Below are 21,992 nucleotides of genomic sequence, written 5' to 3'. Positions count from 1 at the left end.
ACACAATCCCGTTCGATCAGCTCGGCGATCATCACTACGCTGCTAGGATGTCTGCTGCGGAGGAGGACACCGAGCTCCGGGACCTGCTCATCCACACGCTGGAGAGTAACGGCGTGCTGAACAAGATCAAGGCCGAGCTGCGGGCCTCCGTCTTCCTGGCGCTGGAGGAACAGGAGCGGGCGGAGAACAAGCCTTCACTCATCAATGAGAGCCTGCGCCAGTTCCTGGCCACGAGAGATGGCCGTCTGGTAGCCGGCCTGCTCACTGACTTCCTGCAGCACTTCCACCTGGACTTCACACTGGCCGTGCTGCAGCCTGAAGCCTGCCTGCCCTCCGCTCCTGAGGACCGCACGGCAACTGCTCGAGAGCTGGGGCTGCCCCTGGAGGCGGGTAGGAGGGCGCCGCTGCTTCTGGAGCTCGTCAGGAACTTCCATCAAAGAGCTGCGGCCCGGCCCGTACCTCAGGAGCTGCCCCCGGAGCACGTAGCTGAGGCACAGGCGAAGTTCCGGCTATGTGAGCGGGACAGTGCCGGAGGGATCGGTGGGAAGGCGCTGAGGGAGCTCTTTGTGGAGCTCTGCCCCCACCTGCACAGGGACATGCTGGACAGGTATGTGGCGGATGAGCTGACAGCCGCTGGTGGGGACATCGATGAGCAGAGGTTCCTGGCCATGTACCGGCGGCTTTACCTCCAGTGCAGGAGTGTGGTGACCCGAGACCCGCCGCCCGGTACTCAGCCCCATGAGGGCGACACTTCCAAAATCACCAACCGTAAGCCCCCTGCAGACAGTGCACCCACACACGGCCCTCAGCTGGACCACCAAGACTCCAAGCTGGATGAAGACGACCTGGAGGGAGACTCTTTCTTTGATGACCCTATTCCCAAACCCGAGAAAACTTATGGATGGAAGGAGGAGGCGATCAAAGCCAACGGGGCCCATCAGATGGCCCCACACACACAGAGCTCCCTATCTGGGTCATCTAAGGCTAGTGAACATGAAAGAGATGGCTCTTTGAAGGAGCTGAGGTCCACTTCTGAGAAGATGGCCTCTCTGGAGCTGGGGGCTAGTAATGAGGATGACTATCTGGATGACTTCCACAGCAGCAGTCAGAAGAGTGAGCTCAGTATAGGAGAGGACCTGATGGAGGAGCTGTCTGCTGAGGACCTGATCATCAGTGACCACAAGCTGGAAGAATTCACCCTGGACAACTCTATCTCTCAGCTGAGTGATGTGGCGGACTACATGGAGGAGGTGTCTTGATGTCACCTCATTCACTTTTATTTATATAGCATTGTAAAGAGTGGGCAGCACAGATGTTCATGGGCATGTATACATATACGCCCTTAAGGAAAATGGTGAAGAATTGATCAGAAGACATCTGGAATCATTCAATTAGAATAGTTTTTTTTTTCTACCTTGGCCATGATAGGAGTGACATTTTCAAGGTGGCGGTACACTATACCTGTTGTGATCATTGATACTGGGCTAGTGTGTACTACTCCACCATATGTAGCAGGAAAAGATAACATTTTTGTTATATAGACTTGATATAAAAAAAAATTAAAATATTTTAAAAGTTGTTGTTTATGGAAATACTTGTTTAGTATTGGTATTTAATGTTTAGAAAGGAGACACATGGCCTCTGCACAGCCTGGAGAGAGAAAAAAAAGCCTCTTTTTTTTAATCAAAATTGAACTTGTTACCCATAGCAACCAATCATAAAACCAAGCTCTGGTTGTTATGAGTAAGCAGACAAGTGTGTGTGTGTGTTTTTTTTTTTTTTTTTTTTGGTTTCCGTTCCTTTCTTTGCTGTTGGGTATTTGCAGCCATGTTTTGAGAATTCCTGGGTCTGGTTGAACTATTAAATGCGGACTGGCAGGTGACAGTAATACATACACTTACTGCATTCACATACTGTGTTTTTGATGCAGATTGTGGTGAGTTTTTTTTCATGCCAAAAATTCCTTAAGGCGGAGGCCCCACTGTATGGAAATGCAGCTTCTTTTGTTGCGGTTTTTTGAGTCAAACCCAGGAGTGAATTGAGCAGATGGAAGAAGTATAAGAACTTCCTATATATTATCCATTCCCTTTGTAGCCATTTTTGGCTTTAGCTCAAAAAACCGCAACAGAAGAAGCTGTTTCCGCACTGTGCGGCCTCAGCCTAAAGTAGTCTCTGATTTCAATATGTTCATGCACCAGTTGTGCATTAAAGCAGGCCTAACTTGTCAACATATTGTGAATAAGTCAATAGTACTGTGTGTACTACACAGAAGTATTTTTCCGATAACCCTTCACAATTTCATATTGCCCGGCTTAGTTAAAGTTATGGATTAAATTCCTTGCATTGGTTAAAGGGGTTTTCCATCTCCCTGGTTCAGCAGCTTTGCCTGCTGTCTCCTCTTCTCACTTCCTGTAAAATTCTCCTTATTAGGGTGGTCTTACACGACCGTAATTTAAGTCTGCAATTGAGGGTTTTTAATTGCGGACACATTATATTCAGTGCAGACTCTTACACCACCGGATATTTTATACGTGGTGTGCCAGGCCGTGACCGAGGTCCGCACTGAATAGAGCAGGTCCACAAAGGCTGTGAATGCACAAACTCGCCCATAGAACTCTATGGGCGCATGCGGCAGGAAACGGGCGTCTGCGATGTCTGTGTTGCTGATCAGCCATTTGCGGACTGTAAAACCAATCCGGTCGTGTAAGATCAGCCTTGGTTATATTTATCTGTTATCACAAAAAAACAAAAACAATTATGGTTGTACCCTCTACATCAGTATAATACCAAAAAACATTTGTGGAAAGCCCAAACCCACTAGAAAGGGTATTGCTAAAACGATAAACTTTTAGTAATTAAAGTTGAAATTGAACATTTGAATCCTCCTAAAAACTGTGCACAAGCTGATAATAAAATAAATCACACTAATAACTGCTTCACTATGCTCATATCCCACCTATTATCAGGGATACTAGCCTAAGCTATATAGTGTGATTAGTATTAGTGGAACACACACTATACTCCATAAATGAGCTCCACAATAGGTGCAGTTTACGCTGGTTCACACCAGCGTTCAGGTCTCCATTAACAGGTTTCCGTATTCTGCAGACAGAAGATGGAAACCTGTCAGACCGTGACCGGCAGTGAGCGCCCATGTGCATTTCATGCTCTCCACGGCGAAACGTTTTTTTTTATTTAAACCGGACACAAAGTCCTGCATGTCCGACTCTGTGTCCGGTTAAAAAAAAACAAACGTTTCACCGCAGAGAGCATGAAACGCTCACGGCCAGACACTTTTCAAACCCATTCAAATGAATGGGTTTGAAAAATGCCTGCAGGTTTCAGTCTCCTGCCCAGTTTAGTGCAAGAAACGGAAACCTGCATAACAGAGACCCCGGGTGCAGATGTGAACGAGCCCTTAGCTGTCTCCAAAAGATGGAGTAGGAGCAGCCAAACACATATGAGCCGCCTGAAGCCCAGAAAGAGGGAGTGGTGCAAAAATAATGGTAATATAGTGAGACAAAAATATGATGAACACTAGTAGCAAATCACTCTTATGCTCATCCCCTAAGAAACACAAGTACTACAGCTACAATGGGTATTATTCAAAGCTGCAGTAAGTACAACTACTCATCAGAGGTGGATTGTCCAGCCATTTGTTAGAAGAGCTAATGTGTAACCCCGCTCCCCCTCAGCACTAATATACGGCAGGAATAACAGTACCAGGATAGCTGTTGGTGCATTGAATTCAGCACACGGTCAGCTTTCTAGCGGTACATAGTACTGCACGTCTATGAGGACCGTAAAGGGGTTTTCTGGGCAATTTTTTTTTTTTCTTTAAAAAAAAAAAAAAAAGTCAGTTAGTGCAATTAATAGGTTAATAAGAACAGCCAAATAACTTTAGGAATGTTTTGAGTTTTTTCTGTGTTTCTCTGGTAGCATGGCATGCCATCTCTACTGTACAGGCGTGAAAGGGATCCCCCCATACCCAGAAGATCCGGAGCAGAACATACGAAAGTATGTTGGGGACAGTTTGTGGGGCTTAGATTAGTTTTGATAATTTTCCGGAAATGGGGAAACGGAACATTAAAAGGAAATTCTAAAAATGTGTCTGGGGTGTTCACGACAGCCTCGGTGAGCTAGGTATATTTTCTCTCGGTATCAGCAGCTTTGCCTGCTGTCTCTTCTTGCTTCCTGTATTCCTGCAGCATTTTTCTCTGCATTTTTCTCCCTTTTCGGGCAGAAACTTGGCAGACACCATTATTGTCTGTGGGGTCTACAGGCAACCATTTATTTTTATTTTTTTAAAGCAGATTAGGTGTGAACCTAGCATCAGTGCTATCTGTTTACATAGATAAAAGATAGCGCTTTATTAGCAAACTGCAATTAGCTGAACAGCAGAGCAGTGAGTGATGTCATCTGTCCTGTCTTATCACACAGGTCCAGCACTATGGAAACACTATAAACAATGGGAGGAATAATTTCTCATAGCAGGAAACAAAGTAATATTGCTAAAGCAATATATTTAGGAAAATTCTTCCATTTACATATGCTGGCAGTATAGATATATATGATCCTTGAGATGGGAAAAATCCCTGTAATGGAGAAGTGCTTCCTTAGAATCCAATCATTATGAAACCACTATTAACTTTGGCACAAAAAACCTGCAGCAAAAAACCCCAAAAGCATGAAGAAAACAAAAACATGACCTCAGATAGTGACTTCTATCATTAGAATCCCTTTTTAATCTAAATACACATGGGAATAGCCTTTAGAAAGGCTATTCTTCTCTTACCTTTATTACTGTAATCCATGCCGTTCCTTAGACATATCTTCGCTTACATAAATGAGTTTTCTCGTAGCGACACCTATGTCTTCTTCTCCGCCTCTTCTCACACAATCCTCTTTTCTTCAAAAAGCGCCGACTGCACATGTCCAGCAGCCATTTTCCTGTAGCAGAACAGGAGAGGTCGCAGGAAAATCGCCGACGGACATGTGCAGTCGGCACTTTGGAACGAAAAGGTGCGTGAGAAGGTGGCGGAGGCGGTGAAGAAGACAAAGGCCTTTGCTGGAGCGTTTGCAAGCAGCCCTGGAGTCGCCCCAGTGCTGCAAGAAAACTCATTTACGTAAGAAAAAGAGATATTTGTAAGGAACAGCATGGATCAGAATAATAAAGTAAGAGAAGAATATCCTTTCTTAAAGAGGACCTTTCACCACTTTTGGGCACATGCAGTGTTATATACTGCTGGAAAGCTGACAGTGCGCTGAATTCAGCGCACTGTTGGCTTTCCCGATCTGTGCCCGCTGTAAAGAGCTTACGGTGCCGGTACCGTAGTGCTCTATGGTCAGAAGGGCGTTTCTGACCATTAGCCAGAGACGTCCTTCTGCCTCGCGGCGCCTATCGCGCTGTGATGTGGAGCGGGGAAGAACGCCCCCTCCCTCTCCTGATAATACTCGTCTATGGACGAGCTGTGTGAGCAGAGGGAGGGGGCGTTCCTCCCTGCTCCACAGTACAGCGCGATTGGCGCCGCGAGGCAGAAGGACGTTCCTGGCTAATAGTCAGAAACGCTGTTCTGACCATAGAGCACTACAGTACCGGCACCGTAAGCTCTTTACAGCGGGCACAGATCGGGAAAGCCGACAGTGCGCTGAATTCAGCGCACTGTCAGCTTTCCAGCAGTATATAACACTGCATGTGCCCAAAAGTGTTGAAAGGTCCTCTTTACGGCTACTCCTACCTGTATTTAGTATCAAAAGGGATTCTAATGATAGAACTCGTATAACTAGAGTGTGTCGGGGTTTTCATCCATCTGGCAGCAGTAATAATGCTGGATACTCCATGAAGTCCAGGCATAGGTTCAGCTTCGTCTATTCATTAGTGTAGAGTGGAGCAGCCATGTAACATTATATGACTGGCACACATGTGCGCTGGCTCCCCTACCATACACGCACCACATGGGACTGCCAATAACCCGCACTATTTATATACACAACTGATACCGAACCGTGTCAGGTGGTGTGTCACGTGCCTTGTGACGTAAAAGCTCATACCGAGCAGGGGAAGTAGCCGCTGCCGGAGCAGAATAGCGGCGGCATATTATAAGTAACTGTTCACTGTTTTAACTACTATTATTAATTTTGTTATATTTTTGTTCATTTTTACACAGTTTTTCTAAACGGAAGTATATCAATAAAAGGAATAGAATAAAACATGTCCCTTGAGAACCCAAGTGAATCGATCAGCTCGGCCTTTCTTTTGCTTCGGTCTAGATGTTGTGTCCAGTTTCCCGCGTTCAATCTGACGGCGCGCTCATTCTGACAGCAGCTGAGCAGGTACAGTGCACTTAGCGCTCTTATAAGCTCGCCTTGCGGCTTGTAGTTGTCTCTGCCGTGCATTCTATAGCTGATGAACCAAGTGATGGTTTACACTCTCTAGTAGGTTGTTTAGCGCAAGTTCCCCACATACAGTATGTGTCACATGATGCCTGTGTGATGGGTCATTATACTATAGGGGCTACTGAAGGAACACTTGATTGTGTGAGGGGGCATAATAATTTGTATGGGTCATGTATGATGATGGGGGTAGTGAATTGGGTCCACCAATGTGTTATAACAGCCCTGTGTGATGCCAGTGTTTATGTATACCTCCCACCTGGCCTGGTCAGCAGGTTGTTTGTCCAGGGTTCACTTCATCTGCATCCTCCACATGGAGCGATGTCAAACCATACAAACGTATCATTGGGGTAACTGTAGGGGCATTATACTGTGTGGGGACCCAAAGAAAATGATATGGGAATGGATGGAGTCCAAGTAGAAGTGGGTGGGGATACATTTGCTCTTGTGCGCACTGCACACTCTGTCCTTCTTTCTGTCTTTTGGAGTTGAGCATTATGGTTTATGTGTACATGCAGCAGCAACATAACAAGGAAGTTTTTGGGCAAAAGATATGGACGATACTCGTATACAGAACCCGGAACGTAAACCGACAAGAACAGTACCTGTAAAGCCTCATTCACATCTGCATTGGTATTCTGTTTGGGGGAGTCTACATAGGGACCGCCCCGAACGGACTACCAAACGCATTTGCAATCGCTGTGCAGCGAAGGCACATGGATCCCCATAGACTATAATGGGGTCCGTGTGCTTGCCACAAGATCTTCGCAGGGAACATTCGGACAGAAAAGTACTTCACAATCTACTTTCCTGTCTGCATCACTCGTGTGGAGATCTGGCGGCGAACATACAGACCCCATTACAGTCTATGGGGTCCGTGTGCTTTTACTTCAAAATGCATTCGGTTCGGAGGGTCCCCTTGCGGACTCTCCAAATGGATTACTGAATGCAGATGTGAACCAAGGGTCAGAGTTTTGCCTCTGGGCTCATGAACCTGTGATTATATATTGTCATGCATATGGGAGCCATATGAAAAAAAAAATGGCTGTCTGCTATCTGTTCAAAACATGGTTAGCACACTGACAAAGCTTAGTCGTGCTCGAGATAAAATACTAGAGAAACTGTTTTTCTGATTCCAAACAAAAATTAAGATTGCAGGGAAAGGGTTAAAACAAAAATAGAAATCATTTTCACATGTCCTTTGTCTTGTTGTCCCAGTCCTACATTGGTGAAGCACTCAACTTCCACACATTACAGCTGAGGACAGTGATTGGTTATGGGGACATTGGTTTCATTCCTATGCAGCAAACTAAGGAGCTGTGGCTGAGACAAAGAGATTAAGGATAGCTGAGAATGACACTTTTTTTTTTTGCCTTGTACTTTATAGTTATCCCTCTTGTGGTTAGACCTTGGAAAATCTTTTTAAATGCCAATATTTTGGGGGGTCAAGAAAGATACTATCTCTTTTTGTGTACCTGTTTCCCTGGGAATTTTATGGAAAGGTTTGCAAATTACCGTATATACTAGAGTATAAGCCGAGTTTTTGAGCACAGTTTTTGTGCTGAAAAAGCCCTCCTCGGCTTATACTTGAGTCAAACAAAAGAATAAAAAAAAATTTTTTTCCGGGGTGGGGTGTCATAGTAATGTATAGAATCTCCCGTAAAATAGTGAAAAAAAAGCTTTAAAAAATATAATTAAAATAAATAAAAATTCTAAATCCCTCCATTCCCTAGAATACATATAAAAGTAGAAAATGATTGTGAAACACATACACATTAGGTATCCCTGTGTCTGAAAGTGCCAGGTCTACTGAATATAGGGTATCTGCAGTGCTCCTGTTCCGTCGGGCAGGGGTTAATAGGATCACTGCAGATACCCTATATTCAGCCAGGCTGAATTCCAAGTGGGGGAAAAAAACCTCAGTCCTCAAGCTCAGGGAAGGGGCAGACAGACAATCAAAACACAACCCTTCCCCAGCAACCGCTGCACTCAAAATCTCTGACCATTTTAACTTTTGAAAATTTTCCAGTAGCTGCTGCATTCCCCCCCCGCCTCGGCTTATACTCGGGTCAGTAAGTTTTCCCAGTTTTTTGTGGTAAAATTAGGGGTCTCGGCTTATATTCGGGTCGGCTTATACTCGAGTATATACGGTAGTTATTGAAAGAAAATGAAAATTTGCACCTCTGCCACCTGTAAATCTGTTATCAACTATAGTTTACACTTTGGTTCTTTCACAAAAATGCTTGTGTTTTTTTATACTAAAAAAAATGCTTTCTTGTGAAGAAAAAGCACTGTGCAAACTCAGCCAGTTGTGACTTTTAACCACTTTTTAACACAGCCAGTTTTGGCCTTATCACCATGAACCATTGAAACATGTAGATCAATCTGTAGGTGACATGTTATAGAGCAGGATGAATGAAGCGGATTAATATAAAGTTTTATATATAATTGTAATCCTTTTTATCTGTTCTTTTAAACAGTCATATAATCATTGGAATGAAAGCTCTCTGTATGCACAGTTATACATGGAGAGCTTCACCAATCAAAGTATCAATGGAGCTCAAGTCCGTCTCAATGATGGACAAATCTGGTACTCGAGAACAATGAAGCATGTGGTATATGAATATGGCAATAAACTTAGTATCCATGTGACTTTTCAGGCATTTGGACTACCATGTGAAGAAAGCAAGCAGGTGTGTGTACAGTGTATGGGTATGGCAGGTCCATGACAGGAGGAAGTACCTGTACTTACTTGTCTTCTTTCCGTACACAGCAATCCAAATGTTTGAAGAAGGTCCACATTATAGTGTGGTTACAGTGGATATTGGGACTTTAAACATGGTGACCCCTCAGGAGCTCAGTGGCACCTTAGCTGTTTAGCCCTCAAGTACTATCATGGTGTCGATCATAATGATATGTGTATGATAGACTCCATGATAGTACTTAATGGTTAATCTCTGCTCTTTTCGGCTGAGGCCCATGGGCCGGAAATGCCGCGATTTAGCCACTCCGCAGGAAAAATTGCGGCGTTGTACACTTAGCAAGTAGTGTACATGGGATTCATGCGAATTCCATGCCCACTTTGCGTACAAAATCGCAGCGCAGACACAGTTGCTATTTTCAAAACTGTTGCGGTTTTGAAAATCGCAGCATGTCAATTATATCTACGGAAACGCCGGCGGCATTCCCATAGCTATAATTATAACAGAAAGTCCGTGGAGGAAAACTCTGTGAACTTTCTGTTCAAAGCGCTGCTGGAAGAACCGCAATGCATTCACGCCACAGTTATTCCCGCAGCGCTTTAGCGTGGCGATTCTGGCCCGTGGAGCCTTAGCCTTACACATTCAAAATCCTGCACTAAAGCCTGGAATTATAAACTATCTGAGGTTAAGGCCCCACGGAACGTCCCGCAGCAATAAAGCACTGCAGGAAAAATTGCGGCGGCAACGCATCGTAGTTCTTAACTCAGCACTTTCCTCTGCGGACTTTGTTTCAGTTATACCTATGGGGAAACTGCCTGCATTTCCATAGGTATAATTGACATGCCACAATTTCCAAAGCGCTGCTGGTTATATTTGGTGTTTGATGAGCTTTATTAAGAGCTGATTTAAGATCTTTAGTATCAGAAGCGTAGTGGGTGATTCAGAGCTCCAATCAGAGGCAGCCAATGTCAGAGCGCAGAATCACAGCCCTTGTCTGCTCCTGCCTGACACCGCCCTCCTGACAGTACAGAGACTAAATGGCAAATCAGGCACCAAAACTAACAGCATTGATTGCTCATGGAAAAATTCAATGGACTCGGAGGAAAAATGGACAGATGGACTCTGAGGTGGTGAAAGGTCCTCTTTAAGTGATTTGTAAGACTACAAACTATAGATTGTTGTGGTTAGAACTGGCTAAATTTTTATTTATTTATTTTTGTTAAAGAAACAATTTTGTAACCAGTTTTCTTTCTTAATTTGCAGGTGATTTGCTTTAGTTGCGTTGTTTTTTTTAGATTTGGAAATGGACTTCGGCAAAAATCGACAAAAGAGAGTTCATACAAAATTAACTGGAAGTAGGAAGGGGAATCATTACCCGTTCAGTCTTCAGTTCTACCAGCTTCCACCTACTGAAAATATTTCTCTCACAGAGTTTGAGACCTTTGCTATTGAGAGACTTAAACGTGAGTACCTTTTTGAAATGCCTTTATTCCAGGATTTTTTGTTTTTTATTTTCTTCAGGATTTTTTTTTTTTTTTTTTTTAAACCCTTTTATTGCCAAGGATGCTTGTAATATGTTATCCCTTGTCAGAACTAGACTGAGGTAGGTATTCTATTAACCCCCTGAGGACATAGTGAATGCTTACAATTATTGTATAATTAATTAGATGCACAACTTGTTGCATATTTAGCTTCAGGGAAGATGAGAAATGCTCTGAAATATACTATATATATTCTTTTCTGCCAATCTAAGACCCCGATATAAAGCTGATATAGATTATATTATTGCTGATATAGCATTTTTTCCTTTCTTCTTTTTTTTTTCTCTCTCCTTTTTTTTTTTATTCTACTTTTTGTGCGAAGCAGCAAAAAAAGGATAATTTTATATGTAAAATGGGGTAAGGAGCTGTTTTGAATTTTTAACCCCTTCCCGCCGATGGCATTTTTTGATTTTCGTTTTTGACTCCCCTCCTTCAAAACCCCATAACTTTTTTATTTCTCCGCTCCCAGAGCCATATGAGGTCTTAATTTTTGCGGGACAAATTTTTCTTCATGATGCTACCATTAATTATTCTATATAATGTACTGGGAAGCAGGAAAAAAATTCAGAATGTGGTGGATTTGAAGAAAAAATGCATTTCTGCGATTTTCTTACGGGCTTTAGTTTTACGGCGTTCACTGTGCAGCCAAAATGACATGTCCCCTATATTCTGTGTTTTGGTACGGTTCCAGGGATACCAAATTTATATGGTTTTATTTACATTTTGACCCCTAAAAAAAATTCCAAAACGGTGTTAAATTTTTTTTTTCCTAAAAGTCGCCATATTCCGACGGCCGTAACTTTTTTTTATACGTAAGTGTACGGGGATGCATAGGGCGTCTTTTTTTGCGGGGCCGGGTGTACTTTTTAGTTCTACCATGTTCGGGAAATGTTATTGCTTTGATCACTTTTTATTCAAAATTTTATCAGAATCAAAACAGTGAAAAAACGGCGGTTTGGCACTTTCAACTATTTTTCCCGCTACGGCGTTTACCGAACAGGAAAAATATTTTTATAGATTTGTAGAGCGGGCGATTTCGGACGCGGGGATACCTAACATGTATATGTTTCACAGTTTTTAACTACTTTTATATGTGTTCTAGGGAAAGGGGGGGTGATATGAACTTTTAATTCTTTTTATATTTTTTTATATTTTTTTTAACTTTTTTTTAAATTTTTTTTTTGCATTTATTAGACCCCCTAGGGGTGTTGAACCCCAGGGGGTCTGATCACTAATGCAATGCATTACAATGCTAATGCATTGCAATGCATTGCAAAAAAGCATCCTTTCTTTTGCAGGCTGCATAGACCAGCCTGCAAAAGAAAGAATTTGCAGACAAGCCTGGGAGCCTGTACAAGGCTCCCGGCTGTCATTGCAACGGGACGTCAGCCCTGGAGCCGGCGATCCCGGCCAAAATGGCGGCGCCCATGCGCCGCCGGGAAAATGGCGCCTCCGGCGCCTTTGATCGCGGAGCCGGAGGGGTTAATGCCTCCGATCGGTCCGGGGACCGATCGGAGGCATTAGAGCCGGTTGTCTACTGCTTAAAGCAGTAGACACCCGGCGGCTATGGCGGCCGCCTGGCTCCCGGGCGGTCGCCATAGTTACAGACCCGACATGCGCCGTACTATTACGGCGCATGTCGGGAAGGGGTTAAACTGAGCCTATCCCCACAATCTCTCTTCTGTTTTAGCGAATATAACTTTGCACTTTGGCACAAAAAATGTTTGTCCAAAAAAAATTACTTTAAACCCCTTCCCGCCATAGGCATTTTTCATTTTTGACTCTCCCCCTTCCCCAAACCTCATAACTTGTAATTTTTCCGCTCTCACAGAGCCACATGGGGTCTTAATGTTTGCAGGACAAATTTTTCTTCATGATACTACCATTAATTCTGTAAAATGTACTGGGAAGCTGAAAAACAATTCAGAATGGGGTGGATTTGAAGAAAAAGTGCATTTGTGCAACTTTCTTACAGGCTTCGTTTTTACAGCGTTCAAAGTGTCGCCAAAATATCATATCATCTGAATTCTATGTTTCGGTATGATTCCGAGGATTTTACTGATTTATATGGTTTTAATTACTTTTTAACACCTCAAAGGAATTCTATCATTAGAATTTCCTTTTTTTTTTTTTTTTTTAATGAAGTACACGTAGGAATAAGAAAGACTATTCTTCTCTTACCTTTATTATTCTGATCTGCACTGGCATTCCTGAGAAATATCATCTTTCTTCCTTTCGTAAAATGAGTTTTTTGGCAGCTCTGTGGGCGTTCCCCTGCGCTCAAACAGCACTGGGGCAGTCCCCAGTGGTGCTTGAACACTCTCCGGACCGCCTCTTCTCCTTCATGCCTTCATCCCAAAGCGCTGACTGCGCATGTCCGTCAGCCATTTTCCTTTATTGCGCGTAATAATGTGATAAACTGAGGCCCCAATGTTGCTCAACTCTCCTGGGCTCCAGCACAACTCTCCGCTATATCTGGCACTTTTGACTAATGTTAAAGGCCGATGAGACCTTTGATTGGACCTCAGGCATTACAAGATGTTGTGATGCATAAATTCAAGTGTCGCGATGCCACGTGATCCACTTTGATTGGGCCTCATTGGTCCCTGAATAGAAGAAGGAAGTTCCGAAGACAACAAATAGTCTCTCGGTATCCCATCAGAGGTGAGTAACACTGTTTTTTTTTTTGTTTTTTTTTGTCTTTGTTTTTTATTTTAAAATTTGTTCTCCCCCTTTTCCGTGCCTTTGTTTATTATTCTCTGGGCTCTGAAGAGATCTCAGAGTATAATTACAGTATTTTTGGTTTGGACAAAATCTACAGTTTCTACAGAATGAAACTGTAGATTTGTAATAACCAAACCAAACTAACTGATGTGAACAAAATGTTGGTGGATGTTTGATTATTTCTCGATTAATCGAGAACCCTTTCCTAAGCTGTATGTTACAGCTAACACCCGCTTTGGACAACTTTTGCCATAAGAGTTTGGCAGATTGCCTTAAGGCCTTGGCAGCTGTGCCTTACTATTCTAGTTCATGTTGCTTAATAATTTATAGGAGATATTTTGTTCATAACTCTCTTTACCTTATATGACCACACAGTCCAGGGTCCTTTAAAGGGCTCCAAGCTTTAAATAGGGAATTTCTTAGGAAAAAAAAGACTATCAACTGTATATGTGTTTTAAGGCAAAGGCTCCACATAGTGGGCCACAGCAAAAAACGCTGCAGGAAAAACAGCGACAGCAACGCATTGCTGCGTTTTTTTCCCCGTAGCACTCTTCACAGAAAATCTGCAGAGGTTTCCTCTGAAGACTTTCTGCTTCCATTATACCTATAGTGAAACGTCAGCATTTTTACGTATGTATTGTTGACATACTGCGATTTCCAGAACCACAACTGTTTTGCTGTACATATTTTTCTGCAAGGGACTGTAAAACTGTGTTTTTTTTGTTTTTTTTTCTCCAGTAGCGTTTCTGCCACCGCCAAACCATACATTTATGCCATGTGGGGCCCGGACCTCAAGGGGTTTTCCAGAATCAGAATATTCATTAGTTGTATTTGTTATTTATATTAAGGTCACCATTACAGTTCCACAATGTTGTCACTGAGCTTTCTCAGAACACCAAATGCCAAGTCGTTCTAACTATGTTCATAATACAGGTACAGAATACGTGCTATAGTGCCATGTAAAGGCCTTTAATAGGGGGAGTAACATACCTTTCTGGACCCAAACCAGCGAAGCAGTGCAGATCATCTTTTTATTGCTAAACATGTCGGCCTCAAGTGCATCAGGAGTGGACCAGATTTGGGAGATTGGCTATTTATAGCTGTAACACAGACAGAGGCTAAAAATGTCATTCACACTTACAGGGACTTGTTGGGCTGCGATTGCATAGGAGAGCTGAAGCACTTGCAGCAGTATTGTAGGTAAAACTGTAAAAAAAATAAAAAAATAAAAAAAAAATAGGCAAGCCAGCACTTTCATAGAATAATATGCCTTGCTACAGTTGGTGATAAATGGGCCTCACTCTATCCTAAAGGTAAGGACTCACCTGGATGAGTTATTTCAAAATGGATGCAACACTGATGGATTTGTTTATCTATCAGACTTGTTGACTAGTACATCCAATCCTGAAGTGGGGGCAACATCCACAAAATCCTGGAACTTATATCAGGGCCGAATGTGCAGCAATGTGTCCCATAGGTAAAAAAACAAAACAAAAACAAACCTTTTTTCATCACACCAAGATATTCAGCAATTCTCTAAGGTCCGGTTCACATCTGCGTTCAGTATTCCATTCGGGGAGTCTGCTTGGGGACCACTCAACTAGAAACCTATACACATTAAAAAGCGGTTAGCAAGGAAACCACATGGACCCCATAGACTATAATGTGGTTTCCGCATGAAAGATGCGAAGAGAAAAGTTTTGCCTACAGTACTTTTCTCTCCACATGATTCTTGCGGAAACCACACGGACCCCATTATAGTCTATGGGGTATGTGTGGTTTCTTTGCTAACTACTTTTTAATGTGTATAGGTTTACGTTCGGGGGCGTCTCCAAGTGGACTCCCCAAACGGGAATACCGAACCCAGTTGTGAACCGGGTCTAAGTTATAAAGATTGCAGCTTGTAGATCTGGTAGCTTCAATCACAGGTTTATTACAAAACATGATTTTATATTACAGATGAGAACCTTTCCCTTCACCAGATCGTCCTTCACGCATGAAGATACACACTTAAGCCCCAAAAAGACTGGAAAAATAGAGTGTGTAACTACTGGGCCTGACCTCTCAAGAGCCTTAAAGGGGTTGTCCCACGTCGCATATTCACCAGTCTTCGTTGCTATAAAATCTTCTGTCTTCCGGCTTTGTTGCGTCATTGGTGGGCGGGGTCACATATGCAAAGCCAAGCGGCGAGATGCCGCTGGCCCTGCGTGCGCGCTCATAGACCAGTCTAGCCTTCACAGTGCAAATACAGACCCGACATCCACTTCTCTCTATTACAGCGGATGTCGGGTCTGTATTCGCATTGTGAAGGCTTGGCTTTGCATATGAGAATACAGACCCGGCATCCGCTGTAATAGAGAGGCGGATGCCAGGGAGTGTAGACACCAGCACAGATGCCAGCAACATCGCTATGCTTCTGCCCTGCATGAAGCCAGCAGCGGCAGAACCGATGCTGTTATTCCGCTCCCCCCCCCCCCCCCCCCGGAATAGCAGCATAGCTCCTGCCGCTGCTGGCTTCATGCAGGGCAGAAGCATAGCGATGTTGCAGGCATCTGTACTGGCGTCTAACCCTCCCCGGCATCCGCCTCTCTATTACAGCAGATGCCGGGTCTGTATTGGCAGCCCCTCCGCCCCCCCCAAAGGGTAAACAACCCCATCCCCTCCAGGCTCGCTCCCGTGCACATAGCCCCTCCTCCCTCCCCCCTGAGAGCAGCAGATACATCACTTGACTTATGACCAGATAAGTCAAGGGATGTGTCCCAAAAAAATGAATAAAGTAAGATAGTGGACAAACAAAGCAGTTTTGCCGAAGCAGTGTATTTAGGAAAAGTGGAAAAGTCTTACATTCACATTAGCAAACAGTATAGATAGGATCCTTGTGATGGGACAACCCCTTAATACCCAAACTAGTAGAAGCTCCTCAACAACTGGAATGCCGTCATTGGGGTATATTCACATGGTAGATAATGAATAGGAATTTGAGGAGGACATAATTTTCCACCCGATGGTGGAATGCCTATTGCAGAGTGTCACCAATGCATCCGTGCTTTGTGATGCTGGTTAGGGCCAGACTAATGATCCTGATCAATGCGAAGTCTCCAGCTGCCGAGTCCATGGCAAGTTCAAGCTGGCCACTTTTTTTTTTTTTGAAAATTACTTGAACACAATGGGAGGCAGAATCACGGCAAAAAATGCCTCTAATTTAGGGGCAGAATACATGCAGCATGATGTATGACAAAAGGCCAATAAAAAAAAAAAAAAACACTTTTTTTTTTTTTTTTTTCAATGACTTTCATTGTTGTTTGTTGTCTTATGTAATAAGATATCATTATGAAGAGGTAAATTGTTTTGTTTTATGTTTACCACCAACTTCCTCTTTGTAACATTAGTTATGGTACATGAGTTCCCGAAGTGCTTCTATTTACTTACCTTCAGTAGTGGAGCTGTAGTAGGGTGTGTCTGCCCTGACCTTATAAGGCCGGGTTCACATGGAGATTTTTGAACCGGATTTTGACGTGGAGGCCGCCTCAGAATCCGATCCAAAAAACGGCTAGCTGCACGGCATCCAGTCGCGGCATTCCGCTATGTATTAGGCCCAAGTGAATGGGCCTAGTCGGGAGAAGGTGTCACGCTGCTGCGGAATCCGCGGCATTATGTATTGAATGATTTTGATTGTCCATGTTTTGAGATTTAGGTATTTTTTATAGTCTATTGAATTTATACCTCGAGTGGGTCAGCAGGTGTGTTGTCTGTGTATATTTGTTATACATAAGATGACTTTGTACATAGACCCCCTTCCCTCTTGAGGGGCCAGGCCCAGTAGTACCACTCTCCATTTTTCCAGGTCTTTTGAAAGTGTATATCTGATAAGGGAAGATCGGTAAAGCTTTGGCGCAAACTCCTTTAAATTTGTTATCCAAATACTCATTTGTATTAAGAGGGGGATATTCCTTTTCCAGGTTTCCCAGACCCCTTTTTCAAATAAACAAAATAGATATATTCATCTATATCCTTCCTGGGAGGATTATACCATTACTTCATCTATTTCCATACCATCCGGTGTGAAGGGCTTTGCACCTGGTGGAACTAAGGCAAGGCAGCATCCTCATGGACATATGAATCTATATGATTCATTTTGCCTGATTTTTATAATACAATAGGTGCATACCCATTTGTAAAGATTTTGTGGGTCACTGATAAGCACTAATCTCAAACGTTATTACCCAATGAGCGCTCTTTCTTTCCTATACGCCCATACCGCAGTTCTCTGTTAAGCGGAATCGTATCCTGAAATAAACTGCTGATTGGAGCTACCAGATCTGCAAGCTGCAATATTGAAACCGCTTAAAGGATTGCTGAATACCTTGGTGTGGTGAAAAGCTGTGGGCTTTTCCCACATAAGGGTTGCAATGGTGCACATTTGACCCTGATTTAAGTGGTTTGTAAATCTGGCACATTAGACCTGTCCCCAATGCACTTGAAGGATGAATGGCATATCCATATATCTCTGCATTGATTTATTGAGTTGTGGCAACAAAGGTATGTTTTTGCCCCTATTATAGGCCCCTACATAACACTATTATTGGTTTGGAAGAACTTTTGGACATGACAGATTCCCTTTAACTGGCTGGGGAACAGCTTCTGATGAAACACTTAGTCCATATACGTTATCGGTAATAATAGACACCCTTATCACAGCAATCCTTTGATTTGCAGTATTATTTTTCATTGTAGTTTTGAAGACTGTAGAGAACCTCGGTGTAAGTTATGTGAAAGGATCACCAGAGTACAATGCAAAACTGGACAGTGAACTGAGAAAACTCAAGTTTTCACAACCTGTAAGTATGAGGTGTTAACTATATATTTATAGTACACAATTACTTTCACAACATTACATACATCTGAATCAATTGTTTTATAGCTTGCTTGTTAAACATTTTGGTAATCTGTCTTTGTTTAGGTAACAGAGATGAATGATAAAGTATATGACATACGGAGAAAAGATCACATATCTCACTTTATATTGCGCCTTGCATATTGCCAGTCGTAAGTACATTATTTTTTTTTTCCTGTTAAATTTTTTTAATTTGCATTATTTAAAAATGTCTCCAGCTTCAAAATAAGATTATTGCATTTTATGTAAGTATATAGTATATATTGTACAATGTTTAATATTGTAGCATTAATTTAGGTAATATTTATGAGAATTCAACCACTAGCTGTTTAATGAGTTAGAAGATCTTTACTTTACTTTATTTTAACCATGGCTGTCAGCTATTTATGAAGGAGTCAAGCTATGAAAGGATAGATTGGAATCAGTTCACAGATCCATACAGTCTTTACAGCTATTCAAGTACAGTTCTAATTCACATTAAGGTAAGAACCAATCAACTAAGTAAAAGGAAATGACAGACTATTGTTACTTTAGCCCCCTAACAACCCTGGATTTACTATTACGTCCTGGGTGCTTGGTACTTGGCGATCCAGGGCTTAATGCTACTCCCAAGGCCAGGCACCCGCTCACTAGCTGAGTGGGCGGCTTCGGAAGTGGGTGATAGCTGTTACCGACAGCTATTGCCCTTTTCCAAAACCTCCTGTCGGAGCTTAGCTTTGGATGCTCGGAGACAAAAATGACCTCTGTGTCCAAAGGGTTTCGCTAGGTTGCTGCACTCCACGTGGCGAGATTGGGGGAGGAGTGCTGATATGTATATCAGTGACTCCAGGCTGCTTGGAGCCCTCTGTTACCTGGTTGATCCTGCTGGGACCAGAGAAAGACAGCCTATGCTTCTGCATAGTTTGACTTCCTTTATAGACTGCAAGACATGTGCAGTCTCTCTTGCAGTCTATAGTCTTGAATCAGCACTCAAATCTTTGCTGATTTAAATGTCCTATAGGGACATGTGGGAAAAAAAAGTGAAAAAAAAAAAAAAAAAAGTTTGAAAAAAATAGTTATAAAGCCCCCAAAATTCCTTTTTTTTTTCTATAGAAAATGAACTTAGCTTAAAAAAAAAATCTAAAAATTTATAAAAACAATGCATATCTGGTATTGTCGCATCCGTAACAGCATGTACAATAAATTTTTTTTGTAAATCTGGAAAAATCACTGTTACACTTGTAAGCCTTCTAGCATCCAAAATAAATTAAGACAGTCAAAGGATGATTACAATATAAAGCAGAGATATGGTAGACAATATTTAATAACATATTTGGGTGGTATGACTATCTGCCTGAAAAACAGAGAATATCACATTTTGAAAATTGCGTTGTTTTTTCGCGACACATTATACTTGATGTTAGTGGTAAACACTAGAGATGAGTGAGTAGTATTCGATCGAGTAGGTATTCGATCGAATACTACGGTATTCGAAATATTTGTACTCGATCGAATACTACTAGCTATTCGCAGTAAATATTCGATTCAGAACCAGCGTTGATTGGCCGAATGCTATACAGTGTATAGCATTCAGCAAATCAACGCTGGTTCTGCAGCAGGCTCGTCCTTGCTAGTCGGGAGAGCTGGCAGTTTGCTGTTACAAGGGAGCTGACTTTTTCTCATAGGAATGCATTGACCAGCGTTGATTGGCCAGTGTACAGCATTCGGCCAATCAATGCTGGCTCTGCCGGAGGCTCGTCTGTGAGTAGGCGGAGTCTAAGATCGGACCACAGCAGTCTCCAGTGTGGTCCGATCTTAGACTCCGCCTCCTCACAGACGAGCCTCCGGCAGAACCAGCGATGATTGGCCGAATGCTGTATACTGGCCAATCAACGCTGGTCAATGCATTCCTATGACAAGTCAGCACCCTCGTAACAACAAGCTGCCAACTCTCCCGACTAGCAAGGACGAGCCTGCTGCATAACCAGCATTGATTTGCTGCAGGCTCGTCTTTGCTAGTCAGGATAGCTGGCAGCTTGCGGTTACCAGGGAGCTAGCTTTTTATCAGTGCAACTGCAAGCGCTGTGCAGTTAAAGTGCACGGACCCCATAGACTATAATGGGGTCCGTGCGCTTTAACTGCACAGCGCTCCTCCTAAACACTCTCCTCCTGCTACTCGTGGACTTGGTGACTCTCCTTTAGTCGAATAGTGGTTTCCCCTGAAACGAGCATTTTTTTCCCCATAGACTATAATAAGATTCGATATTCGATTGAGTAGTCGAATAATTGGGCTCTACTCGAAACGAATATGAAATCTCGAATATTTCACTGTTCGCTCATCTCTAGTAAACACTAATCTAAAAAAAAAAAAATCTCAATCACTTGTGCAAGTTAAAGCATTTCAAAGTTCTGGACATTTAAAGTGACACATGTCAGCTTTGAAAAACAAGGCCTGGTTCTTTAACGCACTTTTGGGCTTTGTCCTTAAGGGGTTAAAGAGGTTGTCTGGGCAAAAAATGTGTATTTTCAATAGGCTGTGGAGGCGGAAAAAAATATGGAAATTCCATATTCAGTCTCTTGTGTTTTAATTTTTGTAGCTGCATGTTGCTTTACTAGTTCCAGCCAGCAGGTGGCTCTCCTGTATATTATATATTTTGGCTGTGTGAACTAAATGTATGTATATGTTACTGTTACTTTGATACATGTGTTAGTATGCATAATAACCGGGTATTATACGTAATGGCCAATAAAGGTGGTTAATGTGGTGAGATGTAGTCAATTTATTATTGTAACCAGTTATTTTACATACAACCCAACTCTCTTGGCTGAAGTGATAAATTACAATATTTAGGAAGTACAGGATTTTCATCAGTGCTTGTGAAATAAAAAGGAAAATGTTTTAGTCAATGAAAAACTGTTTTATTCTCACCATTTGTAAAGAAACAACCTACTACTTGTTACAACATGGCAAACTGCTGTCAGGGCATGTGGAATTACACAGTAACCCCGGCTTCTTACAGCTACATTTTCCGGACATTTTCCCCTGCAATAACATCTTTTGAAACCTTGACCACCTGTGATTGACACACTCACGAAGTGCCACAATTATATCTGGATCTTGTGAAATGAAATTCTCCTTACAATTGGCAAACTGGCTCCTAGAATACTTTGGAGCCAATCGTCCTTTCTTAGTGCCAATCTCATATATCTTGCCTTCAGCATCCAGGCAGAATGACCCCAAGAATGTTCCTGGAGTCACTTCTATCCCTCCAGACAGGTTAAAACTGGAGGGTGCTGGATATCACATACAGAAATATAATTGCAATCATATTATGAGTAACAAAAGCTTATATTGACAGTTAGAATGAGTTAATGCAGCAAGTCAATATTTGCAGTGTTGACCCTTCTTCTTCAGGACCTCTGCAATTTTCCCTGGCATGCTCTCAATCAACTTCTGGACCAAATCCTGACTGATAGCAGTCCATTCTTGCACAATCAATGCTTGCATGTTGTCAGAATTTGTAGGTTTTTGTTTGTCCACCCGTCTCTTGATGATTGACCACAAGTTCTCAATGGGATTAAAGGGGTATTCACACGTCGCATACTCAGCAGTCTTCGTTGCTGTAAATTCTTCTTTCTTCCGGCTTTGTTGGGTCATTGGTGGGCGGGGTTACATATGCAAAGCCAGCGGCGAGATGCCGCTGGCCCTGCGTGCACGCTCATAGACCAGTCTAGCCTTCACAATGTGAATACAGACCC

At 42.6% G+C, this 21,992-nt stretch overlaps 2 protein-coding genes across 2 annotated transcripts in view; both read left to right on the top strand.

Moving 5' to 3' along the window:
- Nucleotides 1-15: 15 nt before the first annotated feature.
- Nucleotides 16-1,540, top strand: CEP43 (centrosomal protein 43). The gene has a single exon (XM_075266669.1). It carries the CDS (start codon nucleotides 48-50, stop codon nucleotides 1,257-1,259), a length of 1,212 nt encoding a protein of 403 aa, XP_075122770.1. The 5' UTR covers nucleotides 16-47; the 3' UTR covers nucleotides 1,260-1,540.
- A 4,674-nt stretch (nucleotides 1,541-6,214) lies between these two features.
- Nucleotides 6,215-21,992, top strand: part of PRIM2 (DNA primase subunit 2) — a 76,848-nt gene continuing 61,070 nt past the window's right edge. The window contains exons 1-4 of the mRNA XM_075268385.1: nucleotides 6,215-6,333; nucleotides 10,359-10,558; nucleotides 18,095-18,198; nucleotides 18,321-18,406. Of these exons, the coding sequence (XP_075124486.1) occupies nucleotides 10,399-10,558; nucleotides 18,095-18,198; nucleotides 18,321-18,406 (350 nt within the window). The 5' untranslated portion in view covers nucleotides 6,215-6,333; nucleotides 10,359-10,398. The remainder of the gene's footprint in view (nucleotides 6,334-10,358; nucleotides 10,559-18,094; nucleotides 18,199-18,320; nucleotides 18,407-21,992) is intronic.

This window comes from Leptodactylus fuscus, chromosome 3 (genome assembly GCF_031893055.1).
Source record: "Leptodactylus fuscus isolate aLepFus1 chromosome 3, aLepFus1.hap2, whole genome shotgun sequence".
Taxonomy (NCBI): domain Eukaryota; kingdom Metazoa; phylum Chordata; class Amphibia; order Anura; family Leptodactylidae; genus Leptodactylus; species Leptodactylus fuscus.
This window is presented reverse-complemented; position numbering and strand designations above follow the sequence as displayed.